Consider the following 21123-nt stretch of genomic DNA (forward strand, 5'->3'; position numbering starts at 1 on the left):
TTTAGGTCACAAACTGATGGACAGATATTCTCTTTCAGGATTTTCTGGAGTGCAAATTTCATGGTTCAGTTCATTGTGACGATCCTGCAGAAGCAAAGTAGCCCCAGACCATCACACTAACACCACCATGCATGCACAGCTGGTATGATGTTATGATGGACTGCAGTGTCTTCTAAACTTTTATGTTCCTTTTGTTCAGCATTGGTTTGCACCTTGCAGCTCTCCCATAGATACCATTTTTCCAGACTGGCAATTTCAGTGACTTGAATGTTACACATCTGTATTTGAATCTCCATTTCTCCTGCTTTTTGAGACCTTTTAACCTGCTTCATATTGCCAGGCAGGTTCTATTTAAGTGATTATTAGATTCAACAGGTCTAGGTGTGGCTAATAAAACTGAACCCAATAGTCAGCTGAATTTTGTTATCTGCTTGATTTAGCAGCTTAGGGGGCAATGACTTTTTCACACAGGGCTGAACAACAATTATCCTTCAGTAAATGAAATCATCATTTACAAACAGCATTTTGTGCTGGGTGATCCTTGTCTAATATTAAAAGAAGATTGATGATCTGAACCTTTCAAGTGTGGCAAATACACAAAGACAGAAGAACTGAGAAAGTAGAAGTATCTGTACTCGCTCTTATTAAATACTAAGGCTTATTCAGGAACTACAGGGACTTCAGTGCAAACTGGCTGAGCTATTCTTAGGTTATAGAAGTAATAGAAGACAGTGTGCTGGATCAACTGACCTAGTACTGGGGTTGTCCATAAGTCTTCCAACAGAAGTTTCTGGGTTTCATGCACTTCTCATTGACGTTCTGACTGCCTTTGAAAAGTAGTCCTTGGTTTTCAATTATTCATTTAAATATTTCTTGCCTGTGACAGACTCCTTTCCTTACTCAATATTAACTATTTTACATTCGTTCATCGGGTCTGCATTCTTTATTCATGTTGTTCAATGTTTTGCTTTCCAGAAGAGAATAAGTTCCCTTTTTGAGTCTTAGTTCCTCTCAAGGTTTCTTCCTCTTGTTCTTAGGGTGTTTATTTTTCTGGCCACCATTGTGCTTAGTTTGCTCAACTGTGGCTTGAAGTCCTTCTGCAGAGCTACTTTGAGACAAAAGATGTTATACAAAGTGCTGTACAAATACAACTGAATTGAACTGAACAAACTGAACTAATACATGGAAGTAACTATTTTTTTTCAAGTGCCTGGAATAAGGATGAGTGCCAGGGAGGAAAGGTCCTGTGTAACATATAATGCCAGTCAACGGTCACAATGGTGCTACTTGTGCATTGAAGGGACTTTTCTTTAAACCAAGCCCCCTTGATTACTGTTGCTGGGCTGTGAAGCTTTCAAGTCTTTGAGCCAACTATGACATTTTCAATGGCAAGATCAGAAATTCAGTTCAACAAAACTGTTTAGTTATGCATTAATATAATTGCAAGCACAACTATGTAACTACTGGTGATGCATTTCCTGTTACAAATGACTTACAGTAATACAGCTTTTGTAAGTACACATGTATCAACTGCAGTATGCACTCATTAATTACATTTATTAATTACACAATTGTATCTTGAAAGGTGTAACAGCGTATTTTCGTGTATGTAATTATAAATGTGTAAGCAGTGGGCGGAAATTACATTTGTAGGAGCTTCTGCTTTCCTGACAAGATCTTTATGATTGTAAGAAGTGTGAAATTGCCTACATTATGAGATTAGGTACACTACATCTGCCCAGAAAATGACAACTTTCCTAACACAGCTGGCCGTAACAGTGTAATGTGTCATGACATGATAACCTGACCAAAGTCCTGGCTTGGCTTTAGTACATGAAAGTCATACCCATGAATATTTACATCAGCTGCACTTCTGGAATCTGTAACTGAATACATCAACAGTAGTTACATCATTGTTGTATGTATTGCTAATACTGTATGTAATTACAGTCTTATTAGAGACGCTTAGCATAGAGTGGGACTTGAAATTCTGAGCAGTTGTTGGTTCAAAACATAAAATTTCACTAAGAATCAAACAAAAAAGGTGTTCAGTTTGCATTTGAATACTACATAAATAACATACTGAATATGTAAAAATAAGGCAAAAAATGCTGATATAGATGAGCCAGACATTAAAAAAAGCACCATTATTCCTGTATTGTTGGTCATGTAAATGGCCAATGGCTGAATGACCAAAGACAATCCTTTGTCTGGTCTTATAGTGATGGACATGCCCTCTGTGTAAATGACACCTATGCTTTTATTCCCGAATACTATGAATGTTGACAGTTCACCCAGTAAGACTGGTGCTACACCGTACACATGTGAGCTAATTTGCTTTGCTGTTAGTTTTTTTATTTGAACCTACTTGTTGATTTTATGGAGACTATTTGCATACAATTCAGTGACTGAATAGAGACAGACTGACAGCGCTTACTGTGACTCTGAAGGGTGTGGCAGCAGCTGTGGGCTCCATTGTGGGTGGGGCTTTGTCAGGGGCGGATCCTGGCATGCTGCGCCTCCGTCCAGTTCTCTCAGGAGGAGAATCTGAGAGAGAGAGAGAGAGAGAGAGAGAGAGAGAGAGAGAGAGAGAGAGAGAGAGAGAGATTGGAATTCATATCAGTACAAGAACATTTCAAAACAGAAAACAGCAACAGAAAGTCTGAACACCTAACATTCCCAAAAATGATTCTCCTTGGCAAATTGTCCACTCTTAAGCAAAATATGCAGCAAGAGGCCACATTATCACTAAAGGTTATTGTGATTGTTATTATTATTATATGTTATATATTTTTGTTGTTATTAACTTCAGAAGAAGCACATCTCCCCCTAAAATTTCATCATAACACTGCGTTTTAATCAGCATTTTTACCAGATTAAAAACTGTGAACTGTCTACTCACTGCACTCTGGTACAGACTTCTTATGTAATGTGAGCTGCATCTGATAGACAGGATAGTCTGCCTGAAAGTGTTTGTGGAAGCTCGTCCTCTAGAACCCACTGAAGCTGGGCTTCAGTACAAGTTGAGACAGAATCAACTTCACTATAAAAAGCAACTTAAAGAAGCTGACCTGTGTCACATTTTTTGTTTTTATATGAATTTGAAAAATATGGTTTAAAATGTTCATTTTAGCTCTATCAACACAATCTGCATTAATGTCACATAAAACATGTTATGTTTAAAGTGAAAACAACACAGCTTTTTTCACATTGGATTCCATATTTACGGAAACAGACCTTTAAGCAATGTCAGAGGTCCGACAAGTATGTGCTTCATTATCAGGAGAATGTGGGTTCAAACCCTGGTGATGCCACAGCTATTGTAAAGTGGGAACAGGGTATATGTGGTGGCACTATATCACTGATTAATGTAAAGTGGAAAAAAAAAATATATATATATATATATATATATACAGTGCATCCGGAAAGTATTCACAGCGCTTCACTTTTTCCACATTTTGTTTTGTTACAGCCTTATTCCAAATTTAATTATATTAATCTTTTTCCTCAAAATTCTACACAAAATACCCCATTGTGACCATGTGAAAAACGTTTTCTCGAGAGTTTTGAAAATTTATTAAAATTAAAAAACAAAGAAATCATATTTACATAAGTATTCACAGCCTTTGCCATGAAGCTCAAAATTGAGCTCAGGTGCATCCTGTTTCCACTGATCATCCTTGAGATGTTTCTACAGCTTAAATGGAGTCCACCTGTGGTTGATTGGACATGATTTGGAAAGGCACACACCTGTCTATATAAGGTCCCACAGTTGACTGCATGTCAGAGCGCAAACACCAAGCATGAAGTCAAAGGAATTGTCTGTAGACCTCCGAGACAAAATTGTCTCGAGGCACAAATCTGGGGAAGGATACAGAAAAATTACTGCTGCGTTGAAGGTCCCAATGAGCACAGTGGCCTCCATCATTCGTAAATGGAAGAAGTTCGGAACCACCAGGACTCTTCCTAGAGCTGGCCGGCCGTCTAAATTGAGCGATCGGGGGAGAAGGGCCTTGGTCAGGGAGGTGACCAAGAACCCAATGATCACTCTGTCAGAGCTCCAGCGTTCCTCCGTGGAGAGAGGAGAACCTTGCAGAAGGACAACCATCTCTGCAGCAATCCACCAATCAGGCCTGTATGGCAGAGTGGCCAGGCGAAAGCCACTCCTTAGTAAAAGGCACAAGGCAGCCCGTCTGGAATTTGCAAAAAGGCACCTGAAGGACTCTCAGACCATGAGAAACAAAATTCTCTGGTCTGATGAGACAAAGATTGAACTCTTTGGTGTGAATGCCAGGCGTCATGTTTGGAGGAAACCAGGCACTGCTCATCACGAGGCCAATACCATCCCTACAGTCAAGCATGGTGGTGGCAGCATCATGCTATGGGGATGTTTCTCAGCAGCAGGAACTGGCAGACTAGTCAGGATAGAGGGAAAGATGAATGCCGCAATGTACAGAGACATCCTGGATAAAAACCTGCTCCAGAGCGCTCTTGACCTCAGACTGGGGCGACGGTTCATTTTTCAGCAGGACAACGATCCGAAGCACACAGCCAAGATCTCAAAGCAGTGGCTTCAGGACCACTCTGTGAATGTCCTGGAGTGGCCCAGCCAGAGCCCAGACTTGAATCCGATTGAACATCTCTGGAGAGATCTGAAAATGGCTGTGCACAGACGTCTCCCATCCAACCTGATGGAGCTTCAGAGGTACTGCAAAGAAGAATGGGCAAAACTGCCTAAAGATAGGTGTGCCAAGCTTGTGGCATCATATTCAAAAAGACTTGAGGCTGTAGTTGCTGCCAAAGGTGGTTCTACAAAGTATTAAGCAAAGGCTGTGAATACTTATGTAAATATGATTTCTTTGTTTTTTAATTTTAATAAATTTTCAAAACTCTCGAGAAAACGTTTTTCACATGGTCACAATGGGGTATTTTGTGTAGAATTTAGAGGAAAAAGATTAATTTAATTCAATTTGGAATAAGGCTGTAACATAACAAAATGTGGAAAAAGTGAAGCGCTGTGAATACTTTCCGGATGCACTGTATATATATATATATATATGGCAGCGCAAAGGGTCTAGTTCCAGTCTTCTCTCCACTGAGGAGGCAGATCTGAGCATGTCCTCTGTTTGTGTGCTGAGTATGGAGTGTGTGTCTATGGAATGTGAGACTTTAGAGGCACGCTATCCAGCACACATAGAGACAGGCCAGTCATAGAGTTCACATTCACCCATATGCACAGCCTTATAGCCCTTATGCTATATGTGTCAAACCACAGAGCACACCTAAACATAGCACTTTTATCTCCATCTGACACCTACAAGAAGTTGTGGTGCAAAATGAAACCCATTCCTGCTGACCTAATGGCATATTACCTATACTTGGTACTGTTATCTGTCAGTTACAGCTACTATATACAAGGCTGTGTTTAAAAGTGGGGCTAAACAGCGTTGGTAAGGCATTCTCTCATGTCTATCTCATCCTAAGACCTGTACTGTGAGGACATAATGGTTGTAGTTTTAGATTTGTGTGATATTGTCATGTATTGAAAATCATAAAGTTCAGCTACTGCCCAGTGGCTTTTATAAAGATGTGTTTAGCCAGTGGCTTTTCTGTTCTTTATTAAGTAGAAAGTATTTTGGCAATGAACGGCTATTAAGGGGCGCCATTAGTAACCAAATACCTTCAGCAACACTGCTGGAGTTTTTAAACACCTCAGTGTCACTGCTGGACTAAGAATAATCCACCAACTAAAAATATCCTGCTAACAGCATCCTGTGACCACTGATGAAGGACTAGAGTATGACAAATACAAACCGTGCAGCAACAGAGGAGCTACTTTACATCTATAAGGTGGACCAACTGACTCGAATTGTCTAATATCATGGACAGTGAGTGGACACAGTGTTAAAAACTCCAGCAGTCTGCTGTGTCTGATCCACTCGCACCAGCGCAAGAAGCATTAACACACCACCTCCACGTCAGTGTTACTGCAGTACCGAGAATGATCCACCTCTCAAATAGTATCCATTCTGTTGTGGTCCTGTGGGGGGCCTGACAGTTGAAAAACAGGGTAAAAGGGGGTTAACAATGCAGAGGAACAGATGGACTACAGTCTGTAACTGTGGAAGTACAAAGTGCACCTGTACAGTAAGTGGAGCTGATAAAATGGACAATGAGCGTAGAAACAAGGAGTTGGTTTTAATGTTATAGCTGATATAGTGTAGAGATGAAGTTCTAACAAACAGCCCAAATAAAGGCTGGAAACAAAATTACAAAGAAATTTCTCCAGGACCTAATGTGAATTTAATCCCATACAAATAAGACTACAGTCAATTATTTGTGAACTATTCTTATTACTTTCAGTGTGCAATATCAAACTTTTCCCCAGTGCCCAAACCATCTCCTCAAGCACAGTTGTCCAAGATGCAGTGCAGGTTAAAGTCTATATGTGGTCCATCAGGTAGCTTGAACAATCACTCTAGTAAACAATGTGCCTCACATAACGCCCAAAAGTTCAGTTTAGTTTGGAGCTTAAAGGCAAAATATACCATTTATTCAAACATGAACGTGAGGTGCCAATATGTATCTGCTAAACTATTTAAGGTGGACCAGAAAAATTCAAAAAAGAATCTTCAGTGCCAGAATGTATCTGCTACATTATTTAAGGTGGAACAGGAAAATTTGAGCAAAAAGCTAAAAAAGAAGCAGACTTTAGCTTCATCAAAATTTGAAAGACATGAAAAGGTATGAGATGGTTGCTCTGTTGCTGCTTGACAGATGGGCAGCACTACCTCATTTTTGCTGTTAAACAGAACCAATAGGTCAGTATTGTTTTGGCCTGTTTACTAATGTTTGTGGCAGCAATAAGTTACCTTCACATCACCAACTGTAGCAACAGACTGCTAACCCACAACCTAGCTAAAGTTACTTAGTTAGTTAATGTTTACTTCTTGTGCCATTGTGAGTTCTAACATTGTATCATCGTATTTGTCCATTCGTTTATGAAGGGTTTTATGGCCACCAGAATCTAAAAAGCCCAGTTCGGCAGCCCAATGTTGTTCATCTTAGCAATGCGCGTCCATTCATTTGGAGGGTGGAGCTTCTGAAGGAACACTGAAGAAATGGGTGTATGTGTTTTGCTGTTAAGCTAAAATATTAACAACTGTTCTCCAGAATAGTATACTACACCTTTAATGTCATATTTGAAGTCAGCAACGGTTTAAGACTTTACAGTTTGTGTTTGTATATGTATAGCTCAGGCTATTCTTCTGCTGGTGTGGGTTTCCTCACGCTCGAAGATACAGAAAAACACTACTTAAGTGGCAACAGCACCCCAATATGGGGAATCAGAATTACTGTGGAGAAAATTAATACGTTACAAAATGAACACTGAACTAAAGAGATGCTTATTTATTTCCAGAGTTAAAATGACAATTTATTAATTTTATAAGGCTAGTACTTTATGCTTGCTACCTGTTCAAAAGGTTTACATACAGCCCTGCACACACACACACACACACACACACACACACACACAAAACGGCATTTGCAACATTACAGCAAGGCCGGTCCACTTATTCATTTTTCCCTCATGGAAACACGTTCACTTTGCCCTCTTGCAGCCTGAACATAGGTTTCTATTAAACTTACATTGTCATCAGTGACATTTTGATTGACAGGTACCATCCCCCTGGTCAGAAAGTGCATCTCCTGGCCCTGTCGTTCCCATGGCAACTAAATCTCAGGCGCGAGGAGAATTCCAAATGCTTGGCTTTCTGGCTTGAGGAAACAATGCCACCTGTCAGCCCACACACACACACACACACACACACACACACACACACACACACACACACACACAAACACACACACACACACACACACACACAGACACACACACACACACACACACACACACACACACACACACACACACACACACACAGGAGCTTTATACAAGACTCCATTCTTCAAGATCCTAGTTCAAGACCCAGTTCTGAGATATCAAGGCAGCTGCGATACTCCTCATTGCCGAGTCCAAGACCCAAACCAAGTCTGTAAGAGCAGACAACAGTGTTAAAATAGATTGTAAGAATGAAGGAATGGCCCAGTAAGTCATATGAGTGTCATAAGATTCTCATTTAATGACACTCATGTCACAGATTGTGGCAGTAAGACATGGGTTTTCTTTTCCTAATCCTCACTCACGTCAGAGAAAACCCGCTCTATGTCCGTCCGTATGGTTCATTCTTACGATATTTATTTTACACTTTATTTTCTTTCTGCTCTCACCAGCTGTTGCCCTGCATACTTTGTTAGGACCACCACAGAGCAGGTATTATTTGGGTGGTGGATCATTCTCAGCACTGCAATGACAGTGACCTGGTGTGGCACTTTGCCCACTCACTGTCCACTCTATTAGACACACTTACCCTGTTTGTCCACCTTGTAGATGTAAAGTCAGAGGCAATAGCTCATCTGCTGCACGCAGTTTGTGCTGGTCATCAGGATGTTTCCCACAGGACACTGTTGGCTGGATATTTTTGATTGGTGTACTATTCTCAGTCCAGTAGTGACACTGAGGTGTTCAAAACTTATAGCAGCTCTGCTGTGTCTGATCCACTCATACCAGCGCAACAAACACTGATACACCACCATGTCAGTGACACTGCAGCGTTGAGAATGATCCATCCAAATAATACTGCTCTGTGGTGGTCCTGTGGGGGCTCTGACCATTAATGAACAGGGTGAAGGAGGCTAAAAAGGCGCTCCTATATGGTCAGCGAAGCTGATAAAATGGGCAATGAGTGTAAAAAAGTGGCTTGAATGTATGGACAAGACACTATTCCCTGTATACGTCTGCTGAATAGCCTTGTAAGCCTTGGTATGTAGATCTTGTGAGTGGAAATAGGTATTTCATTATAAGAATGTCGTCCTGGTGTTTTGTGCTTTGACTGCCCTTTTGATTTTAGAATTATTATGGGTGCAAAAGGTTAAAAGAGGTCCTTGTGATGAATCCTGTGTGTTAAGACTTTACAAGCAGTAAGTATAACATCAAGTAAAGTACTTAGTAGTCTCACTTAATAATACATGGTCTACAATTAAAAGCAAATTGTATGTATTTCATAAGGTTGCCATGGCAAAAATAAGAGGTAAACATGAGCACAAAACCAACATCTGTAGTAGCATCTGTTCTTCAAACATCCACTCACAGCTCTGCACATATTTGCAATCTCAGCCTTGAACTAATGCCAGACAGGTTTTCAAAAATTGCTTCCACATTCTCTCTCTCTCTCTCTCTCTCCTTGTCTTTCTCTCTCTCTCCCACTCACAAGTGAGAAGTGGACAAGAGTGGACATCTTTTTTTAGAGGAAAAATGAAAAGATTTTTTTGCTGATCTTACTGCATTGAACACTAAATCACACTAAAATCACACTAAAATCACACAAAAAGACAAAGAAAGAGAAAACCTTGAACATAAGAATGTTATTTTAAGTGGTTCCAAGATACTAGATTGAGTAATACGTTCTCAGTGAACCCAAGCAATGAAGATAAGCTTGATATTTAGATTTCAAATGCAAAATCAACATTACACTGTAGGAGAAACAACAAGAAGAGTGACAACTCACTTTTAGCCTCGTTTTCCACATTTTGAATACTCTTTCAACATGGCGGTTACATCTCAATGATTTAATTGTGTAGAAATCTTGTAAAACCGGTTGAATTCCCCTTTAAAGGGGAATTCCAGCAACATTCAGGAAAATTCAGTTGTTGAGTTGCAATCAAAGTCATTCAGAGCCACTACTGAAGCTATACATATGGTCTGAGTTTTGTTTATGTTTATGACATGCACTTAATAATCTCATAACTGCAGAAAAACAGATTTTGTCAGTCATCTGATCAGCACCTTTATACGCACTTGAGTAATTAGATAATGTGAAAACTCCGGGTCTACAGAAGAAAACGTGACATAAACTTCATGCTGCAACCTTTTTTAAAACATTCTGCCACTTTACCTGAAAAAATGAACATACGTCAGCTAGAAGATGCAAAATATTTAAGTCCTTCATTTTGTCGAGAATGTAGTTGGTTTCAGTGTCGCTCCAAAAGTGGCGGCAAAACAAAAGAAGTTTGTTCTGCACATGCGCAGACTGAGAATTCAACGAAATCAGAGTAAGAGTTTAAATGCACTGAGAAATCTGATTACTGAGCTAAAATCCAGCTCTCTTTATCAGATTTCTTAACCTGATTTCTAGATCGGAGTATGGTTTTTACATCATCATTTGAATAATCGGATAACTGCAGAAATTCAATTATGATCAGATTACTGACTGCATGCACCCAATGTCTCAGTCATCATGCAGTTTGTTCCTATCTGTTCCTATCACCACCACTGTGGACAACACTGACTCTAAGTTTCTCTGGAACAAAGCATTTGAGGTCAAGCCTCTCTGAATTACTTTATTTACATATTAAAATGACAAAGATGTGTAAAACGGATAAAGCAATAAGCAAAGAGATGGTGCTGGGATAGATCTTGAGTTTTTGCACTGACCAAACATTCCTCAAGAAAACCTGGCAATTTGTTGTAGTTCACTGAAACAACTGACTCAGTTTCACACAGTTGCATGTATTTTTCTGCATGGGAATTCTACCCATTTTTCAAAATGCAGAATTTCTGTGTACATTTTATCCATTTAAAAGCACAGAAATATTAAAATATGAATGGAATTCCCTTTGAGTAACATCAATCAAATAAAAGTGAACAAAACAGCAGAAGAGTCATTTCATTTTTTTGTGTGTGCAGAGCAAAGTTCAGGCTCATATCACACACTCTCACAAACAAAAACACACACATTCACAGGGTCAGAAAACACACTTCCTGAGTTTTGGGCTGGAACATCATAGTGCTTCCCGGTTTTCCGGTGTAGAACATTCCTAAACCACAATGAACCCACAACAATAGAGCCCAGTTCACCAACCATCCACTGCAGAGTTCAGGCTCTTTTGTTTGGTGAGGTGGGGGGTGTTTTGAAGATTGTAAAAGTGTGTTTCCCTTAATTACACACTGTGGAACTTTTGGCTGGACATAAAGAGCTTCTTTATTGTTTGACCATTTAGGCTACAGTTTAACAGAGTTAAGGGTGGATGATATAGCACCAATTCCATTCAAAACCATTAGCCTGCTGTGTTTTGCACACAGAGCAATAAGACCTCTGCATTTAACCCATCTGTGTAGTGAAACACCCACATGCATGTGCACTAGTGAACACACACACACTAGGGGGCAGTGAGCACACTTGCCCAGAGTGGTGGGCAGCCCTATCCACAGCACCCGGGGAGAAATTGGGGGTTAGGTGTCTTGCTCAAAGGCACTTCAGTCAGGTACTGTCAGCTGAGGGGATCAAACTGGTGACCTTCCGGTCACAGGGCTGGTTCCCTAACCTCCAGCCCACAACTGCCCCAATATCACAATACTTGTAAACATTTTCATGATACATATCACATATGACACTTTTTTTCTGAGGTTTGTGAACAAGTTGGAACAGCCAAAATGCACCAGGTAAACATTTCAAAAAGGTGGTGAAAAGCGACACATTAACTTAAGTATTTGCCAAAAATAAATGAGGAAGAAAGGAAGAGGGGAAATAAAACAGCTGTTTATATGTAATAGGCTGACATCCTATCAGCTAATTGTTGCTATGTGGTTTCTGTACAGTACACTGGTTGCTGTTGCTTTTTTACCCCAGGCTGTCTATAATTGCTTTATAGACTTTATTATAATACATGCAGGGGTTTGCCTCATGTTAATGCAATGTGTATGTACCTTTTGGAATTTGAAATGCCCTTTATTCACATTTATATTTTGTACCTACCATTTTTTACAGTTTACTCACTTCTTTTATTTTACTCACTTGTTTAAAATGTCAAAGTAACTCGAATGGACCATTGTTTCAAATCAAAGTGTTTATTTGAATATAAATATTAAAATAGTTCAGTTACTTATTACCACATCATTTTTTACAGTGAACAACTTTTACAGTGTACATCCCTGGAGAAATGCAGGTGTTCCGTGCTCTAGAAGTGCTGATAATAATTGTGATACCCATAAGAGTTTACTCTGCGTCCTCTCACAGCAACGTTGAATTGAGTTGAACTGGGAATTCAGGAATTTATGTCACCATATTTTATAAATTCTGCCTGTCACTGAGCGTGAGTATAAATGAATGCACACGTGTTTCACTCTCTACAGTCAGGGGCCTAAAAAGTAAAGCCAGCTATAAAAACATGCTTGTGAGTCAGCAGACAAGTTCCAGATCAGGTCATTAGTGTGGGATAACAGGAAGTGCAAGTCATCAAGTTCACGTTTATAACAAAACTATTCCAGTAATGAGTTTAGCATAATGCAGTTGACTCTTCTTATTTTTAAATGGTTTTTAATTGTACTCATTGCGTATGATTTGCTGCACAAATTTGACTACCTCTTTAGGTATCTTGCTTCAAAAATAAAACTAAACAAAAATGTGCTGATTAAGTTGTATTTCAAATTGCACTAGTTACTGTTTTCTCTTTCTGACTTCATTTAAATTTGTGAAAAATTATTATTTATATTGCTGCAGATAGTTTGGGGTGCATCACAGCAGAAGAGCACATTTGGTCAAATAACATCTAATTTACTAGCCTAACACCTCAGCCAAGAAAGCGGGTACACAGATGTGCATACAGATGTGCAAACTTTGTGGCTTCCTGTCAGATGCCGAAAGAATCTGTCGGAAAGCAAATGGGCATATTGAACAGCATCAAGTAGTTAGTAATACTTCAATTAAAATGAAACACGTGTGTAGCATCAGACTTCAAACACATCCGAATGATTTGCTGTGGAAAGTTTTACATGTAACATTAATGGTTAACCCTTAAGGGTTTAGGTCAGGGGTTGGAAACCCAAATATTAAGAAGAGCCATTTTGTCCTTTCAATAAAAATCACCTTGGGAGACATAACATTTTCTGCTGTAAATATGTCTCAGGGTGGGCTAATGTGTGAAAAGATATAAATGAAAACGCACACTTTGTCCTGTTTTGAGTTTTAGCTCAGCTATAACTGCTTTTCTCACATCTCCAGCAGGAAACTTTTCTGCAAAAGTAGAGTAGTTTCTTGTAAAATGTTTCTCAACATTCAGTTGTTTTCCTGAGGCTAATGTCAGCTTCTCATTCACCAGCTTCTTGTTCGAATTTTCCCTGTTCCACCTTAAATGGTGTCTGAGCTGCCAGAATGTAACTGCTGCACCATTTCAGACAGAACGGGAGAATTAAAACGAAGAGCTGGCGAATGAGAAACTTCGACTTCAGCTTTGCAACTTTTTAGTGTCTGATAGTTTTTTGTTGCAGATTAAATGTATCCTGCAAAGGGTTCTTTGAGTGTTCATGGTTCTAGAAAGGACCATTTTCTTTACTAAAGAACCCTGGAAGAACCAACATTTGTAAGTGTGTACATACAGCAGTTGAGAGATGGTGATATATTGAAAATGCACTGGAAAGTCAAGGGCGAAATATTTGGCCAATATCATGATAATAATAACTGTATAAACAAACTGAACTGTGTGCAGTCCTAGTCACACATTCTAATATGTCTTCACTCAAGCTAAGCAGTTATACTGTTAGCTATTAATCATTCTCTGCTTTTCCCCCTGAAGTTCCTCATTCTTTCCTGCTCTGTCCTCCTCCTTTGATCTTTCCTCCTCTTTCCTATGCCTCCCTCTTTGTTTTGACTTTCTCAGAAGGCTAAGCTCCCGGCCTATTGTGATCCATATTTACTGATCCTCTCAGCTCATCTAACACATGTAGAAACTTCCTCTGTCTATGGGCCAAATGCACAGAACAACTGTGTAGAAGTGACATGGTTTCTCATGTGACCCACAGACATATCACAGGACTTTGAGCTGCTAGGTTCTGCAGTTTCCAAGCTTTATGGGTAAAATGTAACAGCTAGGGCACACAGCCAGCTCAGGCCAGACGCTTCCCATATACAACACTTCCTCCTTTCCCGACACAGAGTGACGCTCTATTTACAGGAGTTTGAATCAGAGAATCGTGTATGCTGGGAAAAACATCATAAGCACTCTTCAAGCATGTGACCAGCCAGTGCTGTTTATGGGTCACTATAGTGAGATTCAGCGTCAGATAATATGATTCCTCTCCGTTCCTCTCTATATAGGGGGGCGATATGTTATCACTGTCATGATAAATCATGATATGCTTTTCTGAGTATGTGATGGGTACCAGCACTCCTACAGCACCAAACAACTGCACACATAAAAAGACAAATCTAGACTGATTATACAGAACCTGTAAACAAAAGACAGTGTACAGTACCTGTGTAAACTGCACAGCACCCAGCAAGTAGCTGATTGGATGTCAGCCTTTTATGACATCATCATATTTTATTAATTTATTTTGATCTATTGTCTGATTTTTCCTTCTGTTCCTCTACTCAAATCTATGCAGCAGATACAGAAAAGTTGTCACAAATACACCATATACACATAAGTATTGGGATACCCCTTCTTGTTATTGAGTTGAGGTTTTTCAGCCACTCCCATTGCTAACAGGTGTACAAAATTGAAGCACATAGCTTTGTACTCTTGACAGACAAACACTGGCAATAGAAGGGGTCAGTGACTTTAAATGTGGCACTGTCATAGGATGCCACCTGTGCCACAAGTCAGTTTGTGAAATTTCTGTTCTGCTCAATCTGCCCTTATTGTGAAAGAGAAGCACCTAGGAGCAACAACAGCTTAGCCACGAAGTGGAAGACCACGCAAACTCACAGCAGTGCCTCTTCTCTGTTGAATCACTCACTAATGAGTTCCAAATGGCCAAGCAGCTGCACACAGCTTAAGATCGAAATGCACAATGCCAAATGGGGGGAGTAATGTAAAGCACTGGACTTTTTTCTTTCTGGAAGTCTGATGGGCAAGTTTGGGTTTGGCAAATGCCAGAAGAACATTCCCTGCCTGACTGCATTGTGCCAGGTATAAAGTTTGGTGGAGGAGGGATGATGCTATGCGGTTGTTTTCAGGGGTTGGCTTATGCCCCTCAGTTCCAGTGAAGGGAAATCTTAATGCTTCAGAATACTAAGACAATTTATATAATTATATGCTTCCAAATTTGTGGGAACAGTCTGAGGAAAAGACCCATTTCTATTCTGGTGTGACTGAGCCCCAGTGCACAAAGCAAGGTCCATGAGTTTGGTATGGAAGAACTTGACTGGCCCTCACAGAGCCTTGACCTCAACCCCATCAAACAGGATGAACTAGATTGAAGATTGCAACCCAGGTCCTCTCATCCAACATCACTTCAAAATCTTGTAGAAAGCTTCATAGAAGAGTGGAAGTTGTTATAGCTGAAAAGGGGGACCAACCCCATATTAATGCCTGTGGATTTAGTATGGTCATAAAAGCCATCATAAGACAGAACAATGGCACTTTCAACTGAAAGATGGACTGTAGATATAGAACTTTCATGTGAGCTCAACTGGCAAAATTTATGTAGTGACACTTTATGACCAGAAATTCAAAACTTCAGTTGATACAATATAAAACCCTTCATGGAACCCACTTTATATAACCCATGAAGTGCATTGTAGGGGATTCAGTCACAGGAAAACATGTTCACATTGCCCAGCCTCAACAGACAATTACTACATCGTCTGGCTTTGGCCTTATATCCATAACTTCTGGTCTGAAGTCATGGGCAAGTTGTCTGAGATCCTGGGCTTCAGCATCCCCATCTGACCCACTGTAACACTACTTGATGACATCCCCTCATTATCACTACCCAAACAGCTCAAACCCCTATATTAATATCAGTGGACATAATTGTGATTAAAGATTTTTTCCTGACACTGAAAAAAAAACTAATAATGTGTGCTTAATGGCCTTTTCACTGGAAATTAAATAAATGAGGAGTGCTCTCTGACCTTTAAATGGTACTGTATTTTGTGGCTGATATCTGATGTTCATAAATGACTGTGTGTGTGTGTATGTGTGTGTCATGAACAGGGCTTTATTCAGGTGAGCTCATGTCTACCTTTGTTCTTCCTTGATTTGCATAATCAAATGCAGCCCGACGCCTTCCTCTGTTGGGCACAAACTGATAAGAGTCCCAGCGGCCTGCTTTTGTCTTCACCAGCACGAACAAACAGCCCAGATAACACAGCCCTGAACAGTGCATGCATTCTCTACAATAGTATCTTTCCACCAACATTTCATCCAATAATGATTGGTTTAGTTTACAGAGAGAGAGAGAGAGAGAGAGAGAGAGAGAGAGAGAGAGTGACAGTGAGAGAGAGAGAGAGAGAGAGATAGAGAGTGAGAGATAGAGAGATAGAGAGAGGGAGAGAGAGATACAGATATATAGACTGAATGAGAGAGAGATACACACACACACACACACACACACTCTCTCTCTCTCTCTAAAGACACATATGAGCTCACCCTGATCCTCAGTCAGACCACCGGAAAAGTTTCTCTAATCTTTTCTCCTATTTTCCCTCTTTTGCTTTATCAGCGGGCATTCCTATCGGACGCCTCGATGGCACTGACCCAACACCAACAAACACACACACACACACACACATACAGATACACATACACACATACACAGTTGGAAACATTGGTTCACATTGTTTTTTACCATTGTGTACTACTGAATTCAAAGCAGATAATGATCTCTATCTCTCTTTCTCTCTCGTTCTCTCTCTCTCTCTCTCTCTCTCTCTCTCTCTTTGTTACTGTAGGATTGGACTGAGTGATATTTTCATTATCACCATAAATTATGCCACTATTCTGAGCACATATTGTCAGAATTAATATAACACTGAACATCTGCATGCTTCATAAAACACATTACATTGTGTATAAACAAAGAGCTGATTGGAGGTTTGCTCAAAGTATACTTAAAACCTGCTCACCAGAAGCCCACAGTGTGAAGTATGTCCTTTTAATAGCATCTTATAAATTACTAAAAATACAAAGTAGCACAAGTAACATAGGAAATCTAAAAATATGCCCTGCTTATGCACTTATAGTGCCCTGACTGGTGAATCGTAACCTTGCTAAATGTCAGTAAGTGAAACCTTAAAGAGGTTTTTAAAAAAGTCACTGGGCTTATTTAAAATTTTGAATTAATTGAAGTTAATGTAATAGTGTATTAATAAAGCAGTAATGTGCCTTATTATTTAAGCTTTAAACATTCTCACACATTCATGATGTGTTAATACTGTGTTTTTAATTGTACTGTAAGTGTGTCTTTTAACATCTGGCCAGAGACAACAGATGGAAATGAGCCTTATTGGCCTGTTCATTTTATAGTTTCCCAATAATAATGATTAATTACAGTATTCCTTACAATCAAGTGAATAAAAACACAAATTTTTACAATTTTATTTTTTACAGTATACCATTTTGCTGGTGTATTAAGTCTGTTCTGACTTGTTAGCAAATCAAAAAAGTACATACACTATATTTCCAAAAGTATTCACTCACTCTTCCAAATCATTGAATTCAGGTGTTCCAATCACTTCCATGGCCACAGGTGTATAAAACCAAGCACCTAGGCCTGCAGACTGCTTCTACAAACTTTTGTGAAAGAATGGGTCGCTTTCAGGAGCTCAGTGGATTCCAGCATGGTACCATGATAGGATGCCACCTGTGCAACAAGTCCATTTGTGAAATTTCCTCACTACTAAATATTCCACAGCCAACTGTCAGTGGTATTATAACAAAGTGGAAGCAATTGAGAATGACAGCAACTCAGCCAGGTCGGCTACGTAAAATGACAGAGCTGGGTCAGCAGATGCTGAGGCGCATAGTGCGCAGAGGTCGCCAACTTTCTGCAGAGTCAAACACTACAGACCTCTAAACTTCATGTGGCCTTCAGATTAGCTCAAGAACAGCGTAGAGAGCTTCATGGAATGGGTTTCAATGGCTGAGCAGCTGCATCCAAGCCTTACATCACCAAGCGCAATGCAAAGCGTTTAATGCAGTGGTGTAAAGCGCCTCCACTGGACTCAAGAGCAGTGGAGACGTGTTCTCTGGAGTGATGAATCACACTTCCCCGTCTGGCAATCTGATGGACGAGTCTGGGTTTGGTAGTTACCAGGAGAACGGTACTTCTCTGACTGCATTGTGCCAAGTGTAAACTTTGGTGGAGGGGGGATCATGGTGTGGGATTGTTTTTCAGGAGTTGGCCACGGCCCCTTAGTTCCAGTGAAAGGACAATTTCATGCTCCCAACTTTTTGTGGGAACAGTTTGGGGACGGCCCCTTCCAGTTCTAACATGACTGCGCACCAGTGCACAAAGCAAGGTCCATAAAGACCTGGATGAGTGAGATTGGTGTAGAAGAACTTGACTGGACTGCACAGAGTCCTGACCTGAACCTGATAGAACACCTTTGGGATGAATTAGAGCGGAGATTATGAGCCATGCCTTCTTGTCCAACATCATTGTCTGACCTCACAAATGCACTTTGGAAGAATGGTCTAAAATTCCCATAAACACATTCCTAACCCTTGTGGAAAGCCTTCCGAGAAGAGTTGAAGCTGTTATAGCTGCAAAGGGTGGCCTACATCATATTAAATCCTATGGATTAAGAATGGGATGTCACTCAAGTTCATATGTGTGTGAAGGCAGATGAGCGAATACTTTTGGCAATATGGTGCATAATGTTATGTATCATGTATCATGAACATGTTCATGTATTACAATGTTAGCTTTTTTGCTGCATCTATCTATCTATCTATCTATCTATCTATCTATCTATCTATCTATCTATCTATCTATCTATCTATTTATAGTCTGGTACCTGGTATAATGATTCAAACTCTCACAGAACACACATACCACACTTACACAGTCTAAAGCACAGCAAGGTTGCCAAGGTGATCTGTAATCTTTCCTTTTATTTGCACTTGCGTCAAACCATCTGTCATTTGTTCACCTTGAGGCTCAACATACGCCTTTCTAGCGTTAACGTAAGACATATTGTGTTACATATTCTCTTCAGTTGGGCTGGACAGGGTTTGTGTTTGAGCATAAAAGGACATTTGATTTCCTTTGTGATGACGCTCAGCCTTGGTAACCTTGGCTATAGCTTAATGACAGAATCATAGTAGTGTAACTTGGTAACAGCTAGATGTTTCATAGGGCTAATTAGACTAAATTACAAAGATCACTTATTTTTATCATGTTTCATAGACTTTTTGTGTGCATGTATGTGTTAATAACCAAAACAGAAAAAAGTGACATCACTATCAAAAAAAAAAAAAAGTGTCAAGTCATTATTTGGATAAAACCTGCTTTTCATGCTAGGGAAAATACTTTGATGAACATGAAGCTGAGTTCTGTAAAATATACCGAAGTATTAACAAGTTTTTAAATAATAATTTAAAAAAATATTTTCTTCATTTGGACAAATGAACCTGTACATGTTTTGAAGGTTCTTTACGCTTAAAAAAACTCACATGTCTTGTCATTCAAGCTACACTATGTAAGGTTTGGGAATTTGGAGACCTCTCTGGTGGAAATGTGTAATTACATTGCCATGTGTGTGGAAGATCATTTTGTAACATGTTTCGGTCCCCTTCCCCACTTTGAAAGAGTATTTAAAGAGAATTCAGTCAAAACTTGGTGAAGAACGTGTCTTCCGAAGACAGTAAATTATTCCCTATTGTCATCATATCTTCATCAGTGTAATGTTGATTTTCATTTGCATTTGATGACAATGCAAAGATGTATGATGTGTTCTTTAAAGCTCCTGCAGAATCAGTCCTGACTTTTCATTTATTATTTTAGGCTTTACAGGGTGACTTGCAGCAGCACACACAACATACTGTAGCGACCAACTACTGCCTGGCACTGGCCTCTAGATGCTCATGAGGTGAGGCTGTACTAATGGCCACGCCAGGAGGTTCATGGAAGGTGTGCACCCAAGAAACAAAAGAAACAAAACATCTGGTCAACTATTAGCAGCACAGTTGGTAATAAATGTCACACTACCATTGTTAGAGTACTGAGACCCCACTTCATTTACATAGTTCCCTATAAATTATCTACAGATGTTCAAATTATTATCAGCATACTATCTGCTGAAACTTAAAAACATTGTGTTTGGTGTGTGATGGTTTTAATATGTCTAGATATTTGTTAGCAGATATTTATTTGTAAGAATGTAAGTTAAATGCATCTCCAAAGCCTCTAGAATGGGCTATGCAAAAACAGTGCTACTAAACACAGTTTACACCAGGCCTATGTGAATGTGTGCTATTGCATTAATGTTAAAGCAGCATTAGAGCTGCTATGATCACGTTCTACTGTGGTAGTAAGAAATCTGTGGGAAGCTACAACACTATTATAATGTATTAACTTCAGTACTACTGTGTTACGAATGCAATGAAATAGTCACTGAAAGCAGTTCATTGTTAATGAAAGCAATAGTAAGTCAAAGCAGCTGGTCTTGTGGGACAATTTCTGGAGATGTTTCACCACTCATCCATGTGTCTTCTTCAGTTCAAGTGAGTGTTGAGTGGTGAAACAGCTCCAAGACTGCACCACAGGTCCAGCCTTACCGGTCTATTTCTAGACTGTAGCTGTAAGTACTTCTCAAAGGAACATCAAAAGAAGACTGGAAGAACATCAGAAGACAGTATACCCTTGCTGTTTGCAGGTCTAGTTCTGCTTCTGGAGCGGCTGCGTTGTCTCTGGAGCCTTGTTCTCCCCAGCAGCCTGTAGTAATAGCCAGGCCTTCCAGAACCTTTCCTGCTCACTCCTGACATTGTCCTCCCACACACACAGAATATCAGTTATTGCAAGTCACACACAGCCAAGCTCATGTTGGCATTAAAACCATTCAGAATGCAGCCTGTGGATACTCCAGAACTTCAGAGAAGAGCCCTTTTCATGATCAAATCCATTGGAATATCCGTAAGAGGCAGAATCCAGTAGGAATAACAAAGTTTTTCTCATCAGGTCTCTCCAGTGAACACACATGCACACACTCCACACTGCCCACAATGTGTGTGAGCAGGCAAGGTAGAGGTATGCCATTGAGTGCAGAGAAACAGACA

At 39.9% G+C, this 21123-nt stretch overlaps 1 protein-coding gene across 9 annotated transcripts in view; it reads right to left on the bottom strand.

Annotated features, from left to right (window-relative positions):
- Nucleotides 1-21123, bottom strand: part of dab2ipb (DAB2 interacting protein b) — a 250907-nt gene that overhangs the window by 126086 nt on the left and 103698 nt on the right. For 3 of the 9 annotated variants that reach the window (XM_037533218.1, XM_037533222.1, XM_037533223.1), the window contains one exon: nucleotides 2429-2547. In XM_037533218.1, coding sequence (XP_037389115.1) covers nucleotides 2429-2547 — 119 coding nt within the window. Of the gene's footprint in view, nucleotides 1-750; nucleotides 822-2428; nucleotides 2548-20708; nucleotides 21071-21123 lie in introns of those variants that run through there. The other 6 variants (XM_037533219.1, XM_017698888.2, XM_017698896.2 and 3 more) reach the window with 4 other exon arrangements.

The sequence above is a fragment of the Pygocentrus nattereri genome, chromosome 23, assembly GCF_015220715.1.
Source record: "Pygocentrus nattereri isolate fPygNat1 chromosome 23, fPygNat1.pri, whole genome shotgun sequence".
NCBI classification, from domain to species: domain Eukaryota; kingdom Metazoa; phylum Chordata; class Actinopteri; order Characiformes; family Serrasalmidae; genus Pygocentrus; species Pygocentrus nattereri.